The following is a 19,330-nucleotide window of genomic DNA, read 5'->3' on the forward strand; positions in this document are numbered from 1 at the left end:
TTCATTGTCGACAAGAAACTCAAATGTCACTATTAAATTTTCACTGTGCAGTTTATTCAAAATGAAGGATAAAAAGGCAAAACAAATCCAATAAAACATCTGCTGCATGTCTGTGCAAATAACTGCTGGAACGAGCTAAAGGCAAAGTCATGACTCAGTGTTGAGGTACACTGCTAGTCACCAATAATACTTTAATTGATATTCCACAAAACCACTTGTTTCTCAATCTCAAAAATATCTGCTGCAAGATACTGGGCCCTAACACAGATCAGTATTCAGAGTTTTAGGAATGATCGATTTGTGGTAACTAGCCATTAAAATACTGCATTTGAATAATTAAAGGGAATAATAACAAAGAGTCTGTGTCTGATAAAGCTGATCTTTAAAGTAAACACAGAAGTGAAGGGTGGATATTAATTGTAGGGATCATTACCTGAGAACAAAACCATGTCACAACTACATTATGCACGACATTGACAACATAACACTGATCAGATAAAAAAAAAAAACTTGAGAAAACATTTACACCTTACACAATGTTGATGAGAATCTGACATAATTGGAGATACATTCATCATAAATCAAAGAGATTACTAGATTTAAAAACAATGATATGAATTCAGTGGCAGCAGTAGCAGCACAGAAGATAAAAAAAGACCCTTTCAACTGCAGGAAATTACGCGTAGTAACTCTGATCTGATCTAGTCAGTATTTTCAGCATGCTATGATCTCCTGGGAAACCATTCAATTCTTACATCAACTGTATTAATTTAATTTATTTCCTATAAAGAAAAAAAAAACTGATGCTCCACAGATAACTAGATAAAATAACATATTGATGAAGTCACAGCAGGAGATCCTCTATAAAGAGTCATTAATAAGACATTTTTCGGTCTGATGGAGCTGCTGGATTCTCAACTTGCCAACCTGACTTCCATCTGTTAAAGCTCAGTGGGCTCCACAAACAGAACATAAATCAATATTACCTACATGTAGAAAGTTCCTGGATTGTCTGACCCTGGTGGCGATCTGTTTGTTAAGTTCCTTATGACGGAGTGAAGCCCGGGCTGCTGATCTCCGTTGCAGGACTGGCCAAACACTCGCTGGACTTCAGGCTGGACAGAGACTTGTAGCTTGCGACGGATGTCAGGGAGCCACACAGACCTCTCAGAGACGGAGTTTCCTCTTTACCTGAGTGACAACATGGACATGATCAGTGCTCGCATATCCGAGTGGAGACTCTCCTGGACAACGGTGCTTACTTGCAGGAGGAGACGTACCTGGATGGGGCCAGAGTGTGCCTGTCGGCCTCGCCTCCAGACTCAGTGTGTGTGACGGTTCAAGAGACGACTGGGAGAGACTCAGCCCTGCAGACAGCTGCTCCAGACTCTGGAAACTCTTCCTGCAACGAGAGGATAAAGGATCAGTAAAGATCACATACAACTAGTTCTGAAGAAAATGAATCAATAACCATATTTATAATTGATTAATTTCTTTTAAGTTTAAGGAACTTTTTTTACACAACATTTGCTGGTCCCAGATTCACAAAATGTATGATTTGCTGGTTTTCTTTGTTTTTATCATTTTAAATTTAATAGCTTTGGATTTTAGACTGAAACTATTTCATCTTTGGTCTGAGAAATTGTAAGGGGCATTTTCCACTATACAATTGTTACGTTTTTTTTTCCTTGTTCCATACTTTATTTAGGTAAAGAGGTAAATCGTCTTTGTGGTTTAATTCCTAAAATAACCAATAACGATACAGACGATATGTAAGGGATAATGTGAAATAAACCCAGACAGGGAGATATTGAGGGGTCTCTCATCCCCCTGAAGGGGTTTATTTCACAATAAAGAAATAATTAATAATAATTTGACACAAAAACGGTCCGCCAGAGTCCAAATTGCCAATTTGTTGAAATAGATAAATGAGCAAGATCTGCAATCCATGTCTGTATAAGCCAAATATAGCTAGATATTAAGATAAGATAAGATAAGATATTTGTGAATAATTTAATTGAGATTTATCAATAATGAAGATAATAATTAGTTGAGAGCTGGAGGATGTGAACTCATCTACGTACTCCTCCCACTGTCCCGTGCTCTTCCTGTACAGCAGCGTGTCCAAGGCAACGGCGTTGGCATCCAAGACGACCGGAGATGGCCACTGATTGGTCAGATGGGCTGTCAGCTCTTGTCTGGACCGCAAATCATTGTTCTTCAGCACCGTCCTGAAGATAATAGACATCCAGAGTTAGAGACAATCTATGGACTGAATAAACTCTTCAAATAAAAAAAGTTGGGAGGATACTACTTTATGTAATGAACATCTCTGTGGAACAAATTGTAAGCCATACTTTAAAAGTAGCCTACAAAATGTTTGAAAACACAGGCCTACTTGTGCATTAGCCTATTCACATGCTGATAGTTGTTATATTTATTTACTTACGTATATTTACGGTAATTTTAGTACTTAATCTATTTGACATTAACGGTGGAAAAATGGCCCGGCTTTCATCAGTGTCTGTGATTGCAAGCCAGTCTCTATAAGTAGTGGTGTTGGTTGGTATGTAAATCTATAAATCGGTGAACACTGTTGAATATTTCCAGTCGCCAAATATCTTAGTGTTGTGATCACTTTCATTTCTGGCGTTATTGTGTTGGGTGGGAGATGTGAGTGTGTCTCTAATGAGATCGACCACAAACGTTATCCCTGCACCATCTAATCTGAAGCGTTTCATTAACTCACTGTCACTCAGCGTCTGGAGAATATTCCTCCTACCTCTTTGTCTTCCTGCCATTTTCTCCTCTGCTTAAGAAACTCTTAAGCCTTTTAAAAGTCCTCCTCCCTACTCACCTTAGGAGCTTTCTTAAGGGCTAAGATGCTTTGTGAATAACTTTTATCTTTACCAGGATCTAGTCTTAACTATAAGGGGAAATTCTTAGAAAACTTCATATTTCTAAGAATTTCCTTAGAATCTCGTCACTATGAGAAACTCTTTGTACTAGGAAGTTTAAGAATACGGCCCCTGATCTCTACTCGGCCTGGCTAGCAAGCCGTAAGCCGACACTTTTACCTGCATATTTTTACTCTTTAAATACTCTCTGACTCACATCGTCATTCTCACAGTTTCTCTGACTGTAGTCACTGATGACTGTCTCTCTGTCAACGCTGCATGTCACTTTGCTTTTCACTCTATTTGCATTTGAAAACATGCACGCTGGCTCGATACTCCAGCTTCATTTCCAGAGATCGTGACATAAATCCTCTTCACAGACTTACATTAAATTAGTGATCAAGCAGAGAAAAGTTTTTTTTTCACTGATTAGAACATTAATTTAAAGACACAACAGCGCTGATGCAGCTTTTCTTCCTGGCTAAAAGCAGCGATTGATTCAACAACACACAAACAACAAACCACCTGCAACATCCAGGCTCCTCGCTGTGTCCTGAATGTCAAACTCACAGCTGGATCTGCTGCAAAGTCCTCTCCGCCTCACCGTCAGCAACCTCACATGCACCGACAAACACACAAAACACACATGAACTTACAGCTGGTCCTGTAGTTCCAGTACGATGTACTCAAGCTGTTCTTTCTCCAGCGTGTGGGAAAGGTGTGTGTCTGCTAGGCTCTGCTGAAGAGATTTGTTATGAGACACAGCCTCGGACAGCTGGGCTTCTCGCAGACGAACAAGCTCTTCCAGGTAACCCTGAGACAAAGACACACACAAGCACACACATACACACTCTGTTATCCATTTGTTTGTCTAATGTCATGAAGGCGCTATTGTATGAACACACATCTGAGCTCTTTGTTCTGTCTCAAAGCAAGCAAAATAACCGGAGAGCAGAGACTGCAGCAGCTCCATTATCTTGAACACAGCTGATGCAACAGAGGGAAGCAACATTACGGATGTTGTGTATTCAAGAAATAACTTCAAGCTGAATGTGTTTGTGTCATAAAAAAACATTTCTTCACAGAACACACGTCCTCCTGGTTTTTCACAAGCCTTTAATGATCATACAGACTTCATGGAAAATATCACATTTGCATAATATTACCATCCAATTTGTTTATCCCAAAATAACCGTAATATAAAACACACACACTACCTTCTGCTCCAGCGCCATTCGGTACTTCTGCTCAAAGCGTTTGCACTTGCTGACCAAGTTGCTCTGCTCGGTGAAGATGGAGGCGGCGGTGGCCATTTTGTCGGGGGTGCTGCTCTCGCTGCCGCTGCTCCCCAGAGTCCTCATCTCCTCCTCGTCGCTGCTGATGCTGTCTGCACTGCACAGGGAACCAGCACGGGCCTTATATTAGTACACATCCAGCACAGCAGTGGTAGACAAACATGGGCCAGTAGGCCAAATCTAACCCTCCGACCAAAGACGAATTCTCGCCTTTCATAGTTAAAACTTTCACATCATTTTTCACAAATCTGCTGTAGATAATAATGTAAATATAATGATTTGTAGGAAGTGAGGAAAGTGAGTTTTCATGATATGTCCCCTTTAAATTTTAGTTAGTTTAGTGGCTGTCAGGGGTGGGATAATGTAAAGATAAAAGTCCAACTTTCTGGAAGTGGAGACCTCAAATACTGGTATTTAGCAGGCCAGTATTTATACCATAGTTTATGAATATACTGTGTATGATACTCAGAATACATTCACTGGTGGAAACTACAGTAATCTCAAAGAAGGGAAACGAGATGCCCATCACTATCTAAACTTGTGATGTAAACCAATCAGTCACTTCAATTTCACATTAAAATTTTGCATATTTTTCCATATTCTCTTCGTCCTGATGGGTCGACGGTATAAAGACACATGTAACCACAACATCCGCAGCTCATTTCACCATTATCACAGATCATTCCTCTTTCTCTCTCCCCATGCTTCCTGTCACTCTCCTATAAACTATCAAAGTCAAAATGCGAGAAAAATAATGTTGCATTCTGCAGTTTAAATATTTTAAAAAGTTTTAAAAAGTTTAAAGTCTGCTGTAGATAACAAATTAAATACAAGGATCATTTAAATCTCAATAAAAACGACTTTGTTGACCCCTGCTATACACTGATGATGAAGTGTGTGATGGGTGTCATTTGACCTCACATACTTCTGAGGGAACTTTAGGTAAGGCGCGTAGTCGATCACGGCGAGGCAGCTGCCGTCCAGGCACTCTCCTTTAAGACAGAAGCTAAAAGACAGAATGGAAAATCAAAACAGCGCCTCCTATTTTACCAGATTTACTTACTGCACCAGCGATGACTCAGATTTGTCCTATTAAAGGAAGTAAATACTTTAAGGACCAATGTGTAATATATTTACTGTAATAAATCATAAAATGACCATTACATGTCATCAGAGATTAAGGAAACACGCTGAATTGAAATACTTTGACAACAATGCTACAGCCAGTATGTTCTCCTTTGAAATTTCCTTTCCGGTCTAGAACGTCTGTTTTTGTTTTGGCCGGTGTGATCCCATCCGCTGCCTATTTCAACACCCTGTTGCCACATATGAAACCAATTGGCAAGCAAACAGCCCTCTGAAGCCATGGAAGCAAGCAAACGGACTAGATCAACAGAGATAACGTTAATGTTTGATTCTACCCAAACCTGAAAAGCTTCGGCACATCTCTCTAAGGTCCGTGTGCAGCTGAGTTATCAAGGCAACGAGTACTTATATTAACACACACAGCCGGTGAAGTGATTCCCACTACTGTTGGCAAGTGGCTAACGCGGCCATGTCTCGAAGGTAACCTCAGTTAGCGCGAAAACGTGCTATCAGTCACACCGGAGGAGCAGATGGGCCATGGCTCCAATGTTTTGTACCCATTTTAAAACACTAGCAGTCAGTCCTACATATTGTTCCTTTAAGCAAACATGTATTTTATATTTATCTTGTATTGCTTTCACCTTGTGAGTCTCAAAATGCAAACATGAAATTTTACAGGTGTGTAGTTGAGATCAAAATGAGGGCTGAGTTCATGGGTAGCTTCGCAGCTGGTGTGATCCCATCACACGATGGTCTCTAGTTATAATTAATTTCGATAACTTTCTAGAAAACTGTCTGGAGACCACCTTGAAGCCAGTAATGAACGAACGAATGATGGATGGATGGATGGATGGATGAATATATATATCCATTACACATATACATTTACAATATTCCTATGTTTACATTACAGTTTATTCATTTTGCAATTACTGTATACCTGTCTTCCACAAATACAATTGTATCTTATATAATATATATGTGTTGTATTTTATGCCTATATTTTAACTTCTGCACTATTTTAGGTCTTAGATTCTCATTTCTACTTGCATGGTTTTTAAACATATATTTGTATGAGCATTGTTGGAGGGAGCCTAAGATCCAAGAATTTCATTGCCAACAACTGCTTCTCTGTAATTGTTGTGCATATCACAATAAATTACTTGAAACTTGTTGTAAAACAATAAAACATGAAAAGTTCCTTTCTCTATTAACATGAAAGCTTTTTGGATCAGCCTCAAAATTGTTAAAGGGATTGTTACTTTTTCGATGACACTTTGGCAAAAATGCATTTCACGTCATAGAAGAAGCTGACACACACTGACTGAGCAACGGGGACAGAAAGCAGGATAAAAAAAGAGTAAGAAACAGCAGAATGTGATTAGTACCTGAAGTCAATGGTGTTGAGTCCGATGAATGTGTCTGCCAACAGCACCGCCTCCTCTCCCAGCATGATCGCTCCGTCTTCGTAAAACCTCCTACAGTCAAGACGTGAGCACATTATTGTCATTAATTCAACTCCTCTAGATGTAGTCGACTGATGTGTGATAAGATGTGAACAGTGTTAGAAGATCTAAATGATCCTGCAGCATGCTGATGTCTCTAAATACATTTGATCTGATAAACATGTCACAATTGGGTTGAAGGGGAAACAGTGTGTACAGAATATGAGCACAACATTAAGACCTGGTGGTTTTGAACTCCCTCAGTGCAGATGAGATGTATTCTGATAATCTTTTCTCCATCAGGACCACTCGGATCCACGCCCTGCCCTGCAGAGAGAGAAACAAGTGACATCGAGCCGTTAGTGGAAGCTTATGGAGTTCATGACGTAAGAGAGAGAGCGTGTGTGTGTGTGTGTGTGTGTGTCTTGTTCTCATCTGGCCTGACTGCAGAACAATATTAGCTCCAGTTGTTTGTTCTCGAACCCGCAGGGTAAGACTGAGTCACGTTTTATGAGCACGAGTGTTCTTAACGCTTTTTTTGTTCCTTTTGTTCTTTTTCTGAGGGCAAAATGCAAAGTAGGCTAAAATAAAAAAAAAAAGCCTGATTGTGCAGTATGTGTGTGTGTGTTGTCAGGATCTTTTGGGACTTACAGTAGAAGATGTAACAGTGATATTGTATAAATCTTTAAATTTTTGGGCTAAATTACATGCTGTTTTTTTGTTTGTTTTCTTAAATGCACTGTTTGTATTAGACTTTCTGACGTTTGGAGATTCAAGTTAATTTCTTCCCTGCTGTTTCGGGTAATTAAATGATGATCCCAAGACAGTTTAATCCTCACTTTAGCTCTCGATGATCGCACATTCTCCATGCTCTCGATGCTTCGGATGCAATTATGAGGGACTTTACCGCTGGCAGCTTTTATGTAATCCCAGAAACTCCGAGGACTCTCATAACCAAACCAAGTTGTCTGACCTGAGAGAAAAAGAGACAGAAACACAGGTTTTTACCAGCTTGAATCTGCATTTGTAATGCTCTGACAACAAGTTTGTACTTGTTATACACATGGCAGTGGAACACAGTTGAAGGGCTTTTCACCCAGAAATTACATTAAAGGGACTGTTTGTAACTTTTTACAGGTATAAATCTACCGGGTCGGGATCCCATGCGCACGCTCGCTCGCGTATGCACGCTCGCGTATGCACGCTCGCATATGCACGCCCGCATATGCACGCCTGCATATGCGCGCTCACGTGTGGCTACGCTGTTTAGACCGCTCCTCTGCCTGCCTGCATTCACACAATGCGAGCGTTCTCGCTCCACCTCACGTTCATGCGCGCACACTACACACTGCAGAAGACTTAGTAGCTCTGAGAATATCTAGTGAATGTACAGTGGACGTTTGTGCAGAAATAAATGCTGCAGCTCCTACAGACCAACAGATGTTTTCTGTGTCTTGTGAAGTGACGGGGCTCCGTAGAGAGTAACGTTGTCGTCTCCGACCGGGTGCCGGTGTCTCCCTCTGGCCGCGGTCGGGAGGCGATAATGTTACTCGCTGCGGAGCCCCGCTGCCTCAGCCCCGGAGGCTGAAGCAGAGGGGCTGAGGCAGGAAAAGCCAATACTAAGATCAGCATTGATTCATGGAGAGACCTTTGTCTGGTCAGCTAACATTACTGCCAAGCAGGTGAAATAGAGAGTGATATTGTGGTTTTAGCTGACGTGTGTCGCCTCACTGTGTTGAGCGATGCCCGTTCGTGTCTATTTAGTGCGAGCAAAGCGTGAGCCTGACTTTGACTTTCGTTGACTTAACAACCACATGTGTCGCTGTTAACAAGCATTTCTGAAAGTTACAAATAGTCCCTTTAAATAACATAAAATGTGTGCTCATTTGAATTAAATGGGACATATCATGCTCATTTTCAGGTTCATACATGGATTTGGGGTTTCACCTCACGCTGCCAGTTACGTCGCCTCATGTCTTCTGTGTCCTGGCCAAAAAGTTGCACTCGAACACACCGAAAAGACTACAGCCAACGGCTGACTACCACATACTTCCTGGGCCTGCGTGAGATGAAATAACTCTCCAGTCGCAACCATCTGTATTCGTCCTTCAAAAAGGGAAACCGGAAGACCAAGGACGGCGGATATACAAACCGTTGGTATGATACATAGATGAAACAAAGCAGCGTTTGCCGACCATTTTCAGCCCACTCTCACCACTTAGCTTCATTCCAGATGTCCATGTTGCTGTGAAAATATACGTTTATTGGAATGATCAAATGTGATGAAGATGAAAAACGAAAAGAAACTCATTTGCTTGCTTTCCTCACTTCTGTTTCTCTTCTCTTGCACTGATTCGATTAAGCTGAACAGCCAATCAGAGAGATTTCTCTCACCGACGGGTTCCGCCGCCGATTCAAAATGCTGCATTGGCCAAAACGCCTCCAAAACAAGCAGACTACAGCAAACGGCGTGGGACATACTGAAAAAACTCGGCCGACAAACGCTCACCAACGTCCCGAAAGGCCTGGTGTATCAAAGACTTGAGCATCTCTCCCGAAAAAGCCCAGTCTGCTCTGAATGGCTTGCGAGAAAAATATGGTGCACCTTTACAAAGGTGGTTTTCAAACTGTGGGCGATATATTCTAATGAGCCTGTATGTGATGTAGGAAGGGAAGCCAAATCTGAATGGCTTGTTGAATCATGTTTACTGATCGGCAGCCAGCATATCAGCCCACATGTAACCGCTGCTCATTTCCGACTGAGGACCATTATCACAGATCATCGCTCTCTTTATCTCTCCCCATGTTTCCTGTCACTGTCCTATCAACTAAATCAACTAAGACAAAGTGCAAGAAAAATAATATTGCATACTGCAGTTTAAATATGACACATGCAGAATGTGTATAGGTTATTTACCTGAGTGTACGTTTTTTTTTACCTTTGAGTCGATGACTAAGGATGTGCTCCAGGATGGAAACAAAGTTAACGAACTCTGGAGATGTGTCGTCTATTGTCTCAAAGCAGGAGCGGTCCAGCAGAGTCTTCACTGAAAACCTGAAGACAAAAGAAGATTTGCATTATGAGAACTGTAGGATCCAGCGTTTTAGTGACACATACTAAAAAATAAGGATATCTTGCCCCCTAAATATGTGAGAGATCTATCCCAATTTGTCTACACTGACATTCAAGTGTGTCAACAATGTTAAAATACTTTCTTTGTTGCTGTCTGATCCCAGACTGAATGATATCAAAGATAAAGACACTCTCAGACTACTGTTACATTTCCCCAAATGCACATACAAATAAACAAACAAAAAGAAGAATCTTAATTGACAAAACAAACACTCTTAAGGTTATTTTCTTACTCTGAATTTAACATATCTGTCATTAAAGCTAGGGTTGGTAATCTTCTTCAAAAACATGTTTTGTTATATTTGTTGAAATTGTCTTTACATCCCGACAGCAATCAATGAATCAAATGCTCTGACAAAAAAGAGCTGAAAAATAAGCTGAAATGATTGGACGTGCTACCTGTCTGTCTACCTGCGCACACCCTGCCAGTGCACTCATAGGCGTCACTGGAGTCTTCCACAAGCTGCTAGCGTGACAGCTGTTAGTACTAACAATAGTCATGTTTGTTGTTCACGTTCATAATGATAATTTTTGGGGGAGTGGCTTTGGAGGGAGGCCTGAACGGACGAACTGTCAGTGTTGCTGACTTGGAGACTTTCTCGCTATATAGCAACTGTTGGAGCTAGTGCTAGTAGCTACTTTTATTGGAAAAGAGTTGGCAACACTGGGCTCGGTTTTTCGGTTTGATATTTTTTAAATCTATCTTATTCTTGCTAGTTTCTCAAGATTACCAACCCTAGCTTTAAATTTAAGGCACGGAAAACAAAGGCATCTGGCCTCCACAGTTGTAACGAGGCTTTGATTAATATCCTGTGATGAAACCAGTCATAATGTGCCTCCCACTATGACAGTCATGTGCACTGAGCAACTCGGTCTAATCTGGTTTCAACTAATTAGACAGGAAGGAGAGTCAATGGACAAGGCTGCAATGTGTGTCGTGTGTGTGTTGTCCAAATTCTGCCAAATTGTGTGCAGCTCAGTTAAATAATCTGACTTCATCTCTCTATCTCGTTGCTTAGCAGCAGGGTGACCACAGAGTGCGTGCTTCCTGTGAAAGAAGACAAAGACTGATAGGTTTCAGCTTATTTCCATGAATAACGGCAGGTTTTAATCACATATCATGTGTATTTCAGACACTTTGAAAAACAACCCTGCTCTTCACAGCAATTTAGACCGACCTAATTTCCTCTCTGTGTAGAGTATATTGCACTTATCCTCTCGGTTATTACTTTTTCAACATAAAGTAAAAATCTAAAACACATGGACTTCGAGTCAATGTGAGACAATCTGAAATCCTGAAATGAAATGCAACAGGAATAAAACATGTACAATAATAATACCTGACAAATAAGTGGCAGTTCAAAGTTTAGGAACACCTGCAACAGTCAATGTACTAAATATTATATTTGTTGAAAAATGATATTACTGTGAAGATGGTTTTAACATACAGAGTCAAGTCAAATTTATTTTAACAATTTTCTAATTTAGCACACATGTTGACTTTAGAGAGAAATTTAAGATGCAGTTGAAATCATTAAAATAAAACAAATTGTTTAATAACTGTAACAAACAGTTTGAGCAATTTTACCATTATATTAATAATTAAGGGGACTCAAATGCACTTGTATAAAGGTGGATTTTTAAAAGTGTCGATAGAAGAGTGAAAACTGATTGATCTCTTTGGATCAATTGAATTAAGTCCCTTCAGGGTCAGACAGTCTGAGATCAGAACATATGTCCACCCACACAGCTGCTTTAACTTACGCTGCATTCAAATGTAACTCCTGAGGTTGTGTTTTCGACATGAAAAGTCAAGCACACAGTATCGGCGTTGAGGTGGTTGAAGTCGCCTGTTGCGACGGACAACAATAATGGATGTTCCCTTTCAAAAATGTTGAATAATCCGACGTTCTGCTTGGGAATGAGAGAAGTTATCAACATGACGTGATGGACTCGTGATGTGACAACTCGTGAAAATGTACATTTTAAATTCCACAACAACCAGGACGCTATTTGATTGCACAATTATTTTGGCTGATTAGACTTCCTGTCAGGAAGGTCTTTCTCACAGAACACATTTTGACATGTGACAGTAGGAAAATCACTGGTGTAAATAATAAAATCAATGATGGCTGAATTCCATTTAGGCTTACTGGGATACATGAATAGAAGTGAGTAATCAATAATGTTATCAGTAACACAACGCCTGCGCTTTTCCTACTATGACAAGTCAAAATGTCTGCTGTGTAAAAGGCCTTTTGTTTTCGGTGTGACTGTACTTACTAGTTATTCCCCCTAAGATATCAATCAATCTTATTTCATTCAGAAAACTGTGTGACGGACGACATATCTCTACTTCCTTCCACTGGACAGAAGTGAAGCCAATATATCCCGGATACCGGAGCTGCCGTCTTGAGATTTTTACGTAATTTGGAGCCAGAGTCTGCGCAGTAGTGATCGGACGGTGGCATACTTGCCAACCCTCCCGATTTTCCCAGGAGACACCCGTTTTTCATTCTCCCGGAGTCACACTTCTCCCGATATTCACTCTTTTTTCCCTTTTCCTTATTTCAACCCGGCATTGTACAGCGTCTATAAGCCCTGTTGTTTCCACCCAGAAAGGAGTAAAAAATGAATGAATCAATAAAATAACTGATGCATATTAGCCTTGTTTATACCAGAAGTTCACACCAGAGAGGCAAATTATTCAGTTTTCTTTCCTGAGAATTAAAAGTGAAATTAAAAGTAGGCGTATTTAACATAAAAATGCTGTTGCAGTGTACTTATTATTTTGATATTTTCTTTCTTTAAAAGTCACTAGAAGAACACTTGAACATACATCAGCGTGATAAGAACTACCTAAAATGACAGAAACCATCATTGGTAAAAAGATTATTTGACATGTATTTTGACTTCTTAGTTTGGTCTATATCTCATCCGTTAACATGGAGGGGGCGGGACTTATGACCTATGCTGCAGCCAGCCACCAGGGGGCGATCAAGATGTTTTGGCTTCACTTTTGGGGAGCTGTCATGTCGTCCATCTTTATAAACAGTCTATGGCTTGGATAGATAACATCACAAGGCCTCTTAGAAAGCACTGCTGCTCTTCTCTTTAGCCATTGGTCTATAAAACATGTTCACAGTGCATTCATCTACACAACAGCTTTTTACCACTGAAGCTGTGTTTTTGATGTTTTCCTCCATGTGATCACATGGTGGAAGATGAACACCCTCTGTCCTCCATTAGTGCACTGAGTTTGATGACTTCAAAGCTTGTCGGTGATTAATATGGACAATAAAATTATTTTTCTTCTCTGCATCTAAAAAAAAAAAAAACGTATATATTTCAATGGCCGGTGTGTAGTGGTGTTGACGGCTGAGTCTCTGTTTTCCTCTCACACTCACTTCCAGCAGCAATCTTTACTTTTCTCAAAGCTAGACCCCCTAACAAGCAGCAGCCTGCTGGCGTGCCGGTCGATACAGACTCATGCTGTGCAGACAAGCACTGTTCAAACCAACTGAACTTTACATGTTGGTGAAGATCCTAAAGTTTCTAAAGACAACAAATACTGTATACCAGGCTAAATGGTATACATGATTAAAGCTGCAATGATGAATCAATTAGTTGTCGACTATTAAATTAATCACCAATTTTTTAAGAAAATAAAAGTCAAAATTCTCTGATTCCAGCTTCTTAAATGTGAATATTTCCTGGTTTCTTTACTCCTCTATGACAGTAAACTGAATATCTTTGAGTTGTGGACAAATCAAAACATTTGAGAACGTCTTCTTGAGGTTTGGGGAACACTGATCTTCACATTTGAGAAGCTGGAACCAGTGAATATTTGGCATTTTTGTTTAAAAAATGACTGAAATGATTCATCAATCTGTCAGTCGACTTTTCAGCTCCATAAGATTCTGTCTCAGTGAGGAAGAAGATGATTTCAACAACATTAAAGCTACCTAAGAGAGAACAAAAGAGGCAAAATGTATGTAAGAAGTTAATTTCCTCCCTCTATTTTGTTCAGATTTCATCTTCAGTTCACTCATTTTGCCAACCTGCCATCACTTCTCTCTCTCTTCTCCCTCCTCCGCTTGTGCCAATCAGCGAGTTGATGGCTGGTGCGGAGGCAGGAAGAGCCGAAGAAAGGACCAGGAGGTCAGCAAGGAGCACCTGCGTCTAATTACTCTCCGTTTACATCTGTTTCAAGTGGCGTTAATGGAGGAAGGCGTACAAGACAGGTCACACCTGACACTGTGCAGAAACCTGTAAATTATATTTGTTGTTTTGTAAACAGAGCAGACACCAGCTGGAGCAGGTGGTGCATTATCAGTTTGTGTTCTGAACCGTGACACGTTCTTGGTGCCGAAATAAAAACAAAACTACACCTGCGTATCTTCCCTTTTCTCTGACATTTTCTCCTCTTCTGCCTCGAATGCACCACAGGGACCGTCAGTCAGTAAGTGACATCTGCCAGCAGCTCTGAGAGGACCACAAATCAATACTCTACCAAGGCTTTTCACTTCAACTGACAACGAGAGGAGGACAAACATGGCAGGCGACATGTGTGTGTGCACCTCAGCATCCATCATCTGTCAGCCATGCTCCATATTTATTAACCAGCTTCTCATTCATGAATGCATCGAGGAATTAATTGAATGAATGAATGAATGTACTGTATGTATATTCTACAAAAACACAGAATTTATGCATCGTTTTTGACCAAAGTAATTCTTAGTCGACTAACACTCGTATTTTGTAAACTAATTCATTAGTTGATTTAATCGACAGAGCTGTAAAACAAGTTTCTCCACAAAGAATCACACAAAAGCACCATTTTAAATCTTGTGTTTACCAGAAATGTGCTCAGAACTTTCTTGGAAATAAGTCATTCAGTTTGAAAACAAAAAAAGCATTAAAAAATTACTAATAGACTAAAGAAATCTTAGTTGACTAAGACCAAAAATGACCAATTAGTCGACTAATCGACAAAGAGGGGGCGGCCCTAATTGCTTTCTTAAATTTCAGGCAATAAAGTTAAAACAAAAAACACTTTTTCCATCTACTTGCATTATATTCCTAGTAGTGTGGAAGGGGCTCTTTAAACCACCACTAAGGGACATTTTAAAATATACTTATATTTGCAGTTATATGAATAAAAAATTTGAAAAAATATATTTATATATATATATATTTAAAAAGAAACACATTTAACTAATTGTTTTTGGTGGCTCATCCATTATTTTTACTGGGGTGGGGTTGTGATGGAGAAATTTGGACTCCTGACCTGAGTATTTCTAAAATCCTAAGCTTAACCCTGCTCTGAACTGATTATGAGGGTAATTAAAAGTAAAATGTGATTGCATGAATGTTTTAATGGAGGCTTGTGCAGGCTGCTGCTAGTGGGCGTGAATGTGTATTGTGTCTTAGAGTGAATGAAAGAGATGCATATGTACAAACACACATGATAGAGGCATTTACTTGAGGTCAGCCAGCTGATATTTTAATATATTTGTTTTATAATATTTGAATGCAGCTCATCCAGCAGACACAGACTTCTGCATATGAGGTCATATATTTTTAAATATGGATGGAGTCCAGGGTTGCAGCTCCACAAGCTAACCTCAAATAAACGCTTCTGAAATGACAAATGTGAAGCTGTTTCATCCTCCCTGACATTAGACATGAGAAGAAAGAAGAGGCTGAGGGATTCCCACCTGCACACCGTCAGCAGGTTCCTCCTCTCCACCGCGGTGCTCCGTCCTGAGACCCGCTGCCGGCTGACATGCAGCCCGACGCCGAGCGACGCCATCCCCGGCTCCGGCCCGGGTCCGTGGCTCCGTGGCTGCGGCCGGAGGAGGAGGAGGAGGAGGAGGAGGAGGAGGAGGAGGAGGAGGAGGAGGAGGAGGAGGCGGCGGTGCGTCGTTGCCGCTCCGCTCGCTCTGCAGCAGGGTGAGGTAGAGAAGGCGCAGCAGCAGGCTCCGTCAGCCCGGAGTAACACACGCTGCTTGGCTGGAGGAGGGGCTCAACACACACACCTGCAACGTTATCAGACCTCCGGTGGGAACTTTCAACATAAAAGTTAATAATATAATATAATATAATATAATATAATATAATACAATACAATACAATACAATATAATACAATATAATATAATATAATATAATATAATACAATACAATACAATACAATACAATACAATATAATATAATATAAGTAAGAATGCAGACAACTTAAAGACATTAACTGAAAACTGAAATTATATTTGAATTTGATTAAGTTGTGACATTTTTTGACAAATACACTTTCTTAAAATGTTTACAGTTCTATTATCTAATTATTGTATTTATTTTTTAATTATTATTATAATCATAATTAAAAAATATATAGGTTTTTGATTTAACATAGCCTATAATTTAGAGTTTTAGGGACTTTGGATTTATTTATCTATCTATAGATGTATTATTATTATTATTATTATTATTATTATTATTATTATTATTATTATTATGGTGTTTTTTATTTTTAAAATATTATTATCATCTTAGTTAAAAAATATATATGCTTTTTATCTAACATAGCCTATCACACTTTTTTACAGGTTGTACCATGCACATTTACCTCCAATATAATATAATATTATATTATATTATATGATATGATATAAGTAAGAATGCAGACATCTGAATTTTTTAAGGCTGTTTTCTATAAAAAAACTAATTTGTGTCAAAACAAACTGTTCAAAGACTAGTAGATGTAATTAATATCCTGATATGGTGTTATATAAACAGGGCTAATAGTTAAATATATTGAAAACAATGAGGTCATGTCTTCTGTATTTTTTAATTTAGAATTTTAGGTACCTAGGATTTATTTATTTATCTCTAGATGTATTATTGTTATTGTTGTTATCATTGTTATGGTTTTTATTTTTTAATTATTATCATTACAATAACAAAATATATGTTTTTTATTTAACATAGCCTATCACAGTTTTTACAGGTTATACCATGCACAACATTTACCTCCATATTTCATGGTGTTATTCCACTAAATACTGACATTGATTTAAATCAAAATGCACCAATTTGGCCTACTTTTATTGTGAAGGTAAATATCTTCAACCGGTAGTATGAGTCTGTAAGCAAAGGGAAATTGACAGTAGAATCAAAAGCCAGATAATTTGTAGTCATTCGTGTGAGGATTTAAATAAAAGGTGTGAGAGGCTGCTTATCATCCATACACAGACTATTATCATCTCATGTGTGAATGGCATGTCTGTTTTAATTTATATGAGTTAAAAAGCTGATTCATCCAACAAGTGAATGAAAAGATTATGAATCTTATATTTTCCTCTTTGAACTTCACATTCAAGAGTTTGTCAGTTCATCATTCTTTAATATATCTGTTTTACTCCTGTGTTAACAAACATTAGGCTGCAGATGTAAACAAACCTTTCACAGCATCATAAAACATTATGACTCACATTTTGTTGTTCTGTAGTGTTCATGTCAGTGAATATGAGCGTTATCATGTTCCAGTCCTGTGTTTTGATTTTAAACATATGCTTTTGTTCACTTTTAGATCACTGATTGTGTCTTTTAACTACCTTTAAAGTCATCTTTAAGGAGGAGAGCACCATCCTGTGGCCCCAAAGCAAACAGCACATTCTGTCAGGGTTTAGCCTCACAGTGTCATTGGGGGACTAACAGCAATTGTTTTTTGCCCTGGGGCAGGGGTCAGCAACCTTCACTATCTATAGAGCCATTTTAGGCAAAAAAAAAGAAGAGAAAAATCTGTATGGAGCCGCAAACCATCTGAGCATTGTGATGAATGTAACACAGTTTATAATCTAAGTATATAGTATATAAGTCTAATGCAGTGAGGGCCGAAGAGCAAATGTACTGTGGAGTATTAGGGCCACATTGAGGGAAAAAAACATCTGAGATTTCCAGAATAAAGTCATAATTTTACGAGAATAAAGTTGTAATATTACGAGAATAAAGTCATAACTTTATGAGAAAAAAAGAAAATAACACGTAAAATTACTACTTTATTATATTATGACTTTATTCTCATGATATTATGACTTTATTCCTGAAATCTCCGATTTATTTATTTTTCCTCAATGTTGCCCTAATACTCCATTGGACCGTCGTACCATAGACCTACAACAATGATAAATAAAACTGTAAATTAAAAACAGTTATTAATTTCCAATTTTAAAAAATCCACAGGGAACCACTGGAGAGGAGTTAAAGAGCCGCATGTGGCTCCGGAGCCGCAGGTTACTGACCCCTGCCCTGAGGGGTAAAGTAGCATGGAATGGATATAGTCTACTCAAGTAAAGTACAAGTACCTCAAAACTGTACTTGAGTACATGTACTTAGTTACTTTCCACCACTGATAATATCATAATAATATGTTGGATAAAATATCATGTATGGTAGTACCGTCTTTTTTGCAGTGCTGTTATATTGCATTGCATTACATCATGAAGGTTTTTTTTCCCCCCTTTCTTGGTAATTAGCTATATAAGTTACGTGTGCATGAGGTGATCTTTTGTCTGTGAACCAAACCAAACCAAACCAGAACAGCAGCGCTTGTATTCATGTGATCCATCTGCTGTAGCCTATGTGGCTTTAGTTTCCGACCTTTTTAACATCTGTGCAGCCAGTGCACTTTAAGACACATGAATCAACCAAACTACAAGAGTGTCAGTGACAACCTTAAAAAAAAAACTTTGACGGAAACACATGACACAGCTGTAAATATGGTGACCTTTACTGAGTTACTTATGACTTATTGTTGAAGATAAGAAATGTGATTCTGATCTGCTTTGCTTTAACTTGGTATAAGAACGAATGTGACAAACCGGATTTAAACATCGTAGGCTACTATAGGAGCCCTTCATTTACAATGTACTGTAGTGTATGTCTATATTTTGTACTTCTCATAATACTCTTAGATATTACTCTCAAAGTAAAGTCAAACAAAGGTATGAGAGAAGGAGAAGGACATGACAGGAGATTATAAAATAGGGTAAAGTCTGTCTTTATGGTACTTTATCAACACAGTGTCAGAGTTCAACAACACTTCAAACCATGGATACTGTTAAACTGAGGATTTTAATAACTCATTCAGTGACATTTATGTCTCCTGTATGGTTGTAATTGTGCTGTCGTGCGGTGACTGCATATGACTATCCTTACTCTACCTTTGACCCACACTGAGACAACATTATGGCTTATGTAATGCAGTAATTTGACATCACCTGTCAAACAACACATGCTCTCTTTACCTATTTTCACTCTCTCCAGGCAGAATAAGTGAAGATTTCTTACCATTTTAACTTCTGCAGTTTATTAAAATAGAGATCTCTTATAATATTTCAGTGTTCTGCCTGCAGAAAAAAAAAAAACATTACAAGTGAATGTGAACAAAACAACTGACCTCTAATAACAAGAG

General features: G+C 39.0%; 1 protein-coding gene across 1 annotated transcript; it reads right to left on the reverse strand.

Annotated features, from left to right (window-relative positions):
* Window positions 1–37: 37 nt before the first annotated feature.
* Window positions 38–15,880, reverse strand: rundc3b (RUN domain containing 3b). The gene is made up of 11 exons (XM_037784764.1): window positions 15,577–15,880; window positions 9,663–9,778; window positions 7,563–7,696; window positions 6,965–7,050; window positions 6,667–6,756; window positions 5,118–5,198; window positions 4,115–4,289; window positions 3,554–3,711; window positions 2,085–2,231; window positions 1,281–1,402; window positions 38–1,191 (listed from the first exon to the last, which is right to left on the reverse strand). Exons 1-11 carry the CDS (start codon window positions 15,669–15,671, stop codon window positions 1,046–1,048), a joined length of 1,350 nt encoding a protein of 449 aa, XP_037640692.1. The 5' UTR covers window positions 15,672–15,880; the 3' UTR covers window positions 38–1,045.
* Window positions 15,881–19,330: the final 3,450 nt, after the last annotated feature.

Source organism: Sebastes umbrosus, chromosome 11, assembly GCF_015220745.1.
Source record: "Sebastes umbrosus isolate fSebUmb1 chromosome 11, fSebUmb1.pri, whole genome shotgun sequence".
Taxonomy (NCBI): Eukaryota; Metazoa; Chordata; class Actinopteri; order Perciformes; family Sebastidae; genus Sebastes; species Sebastes umbrosus.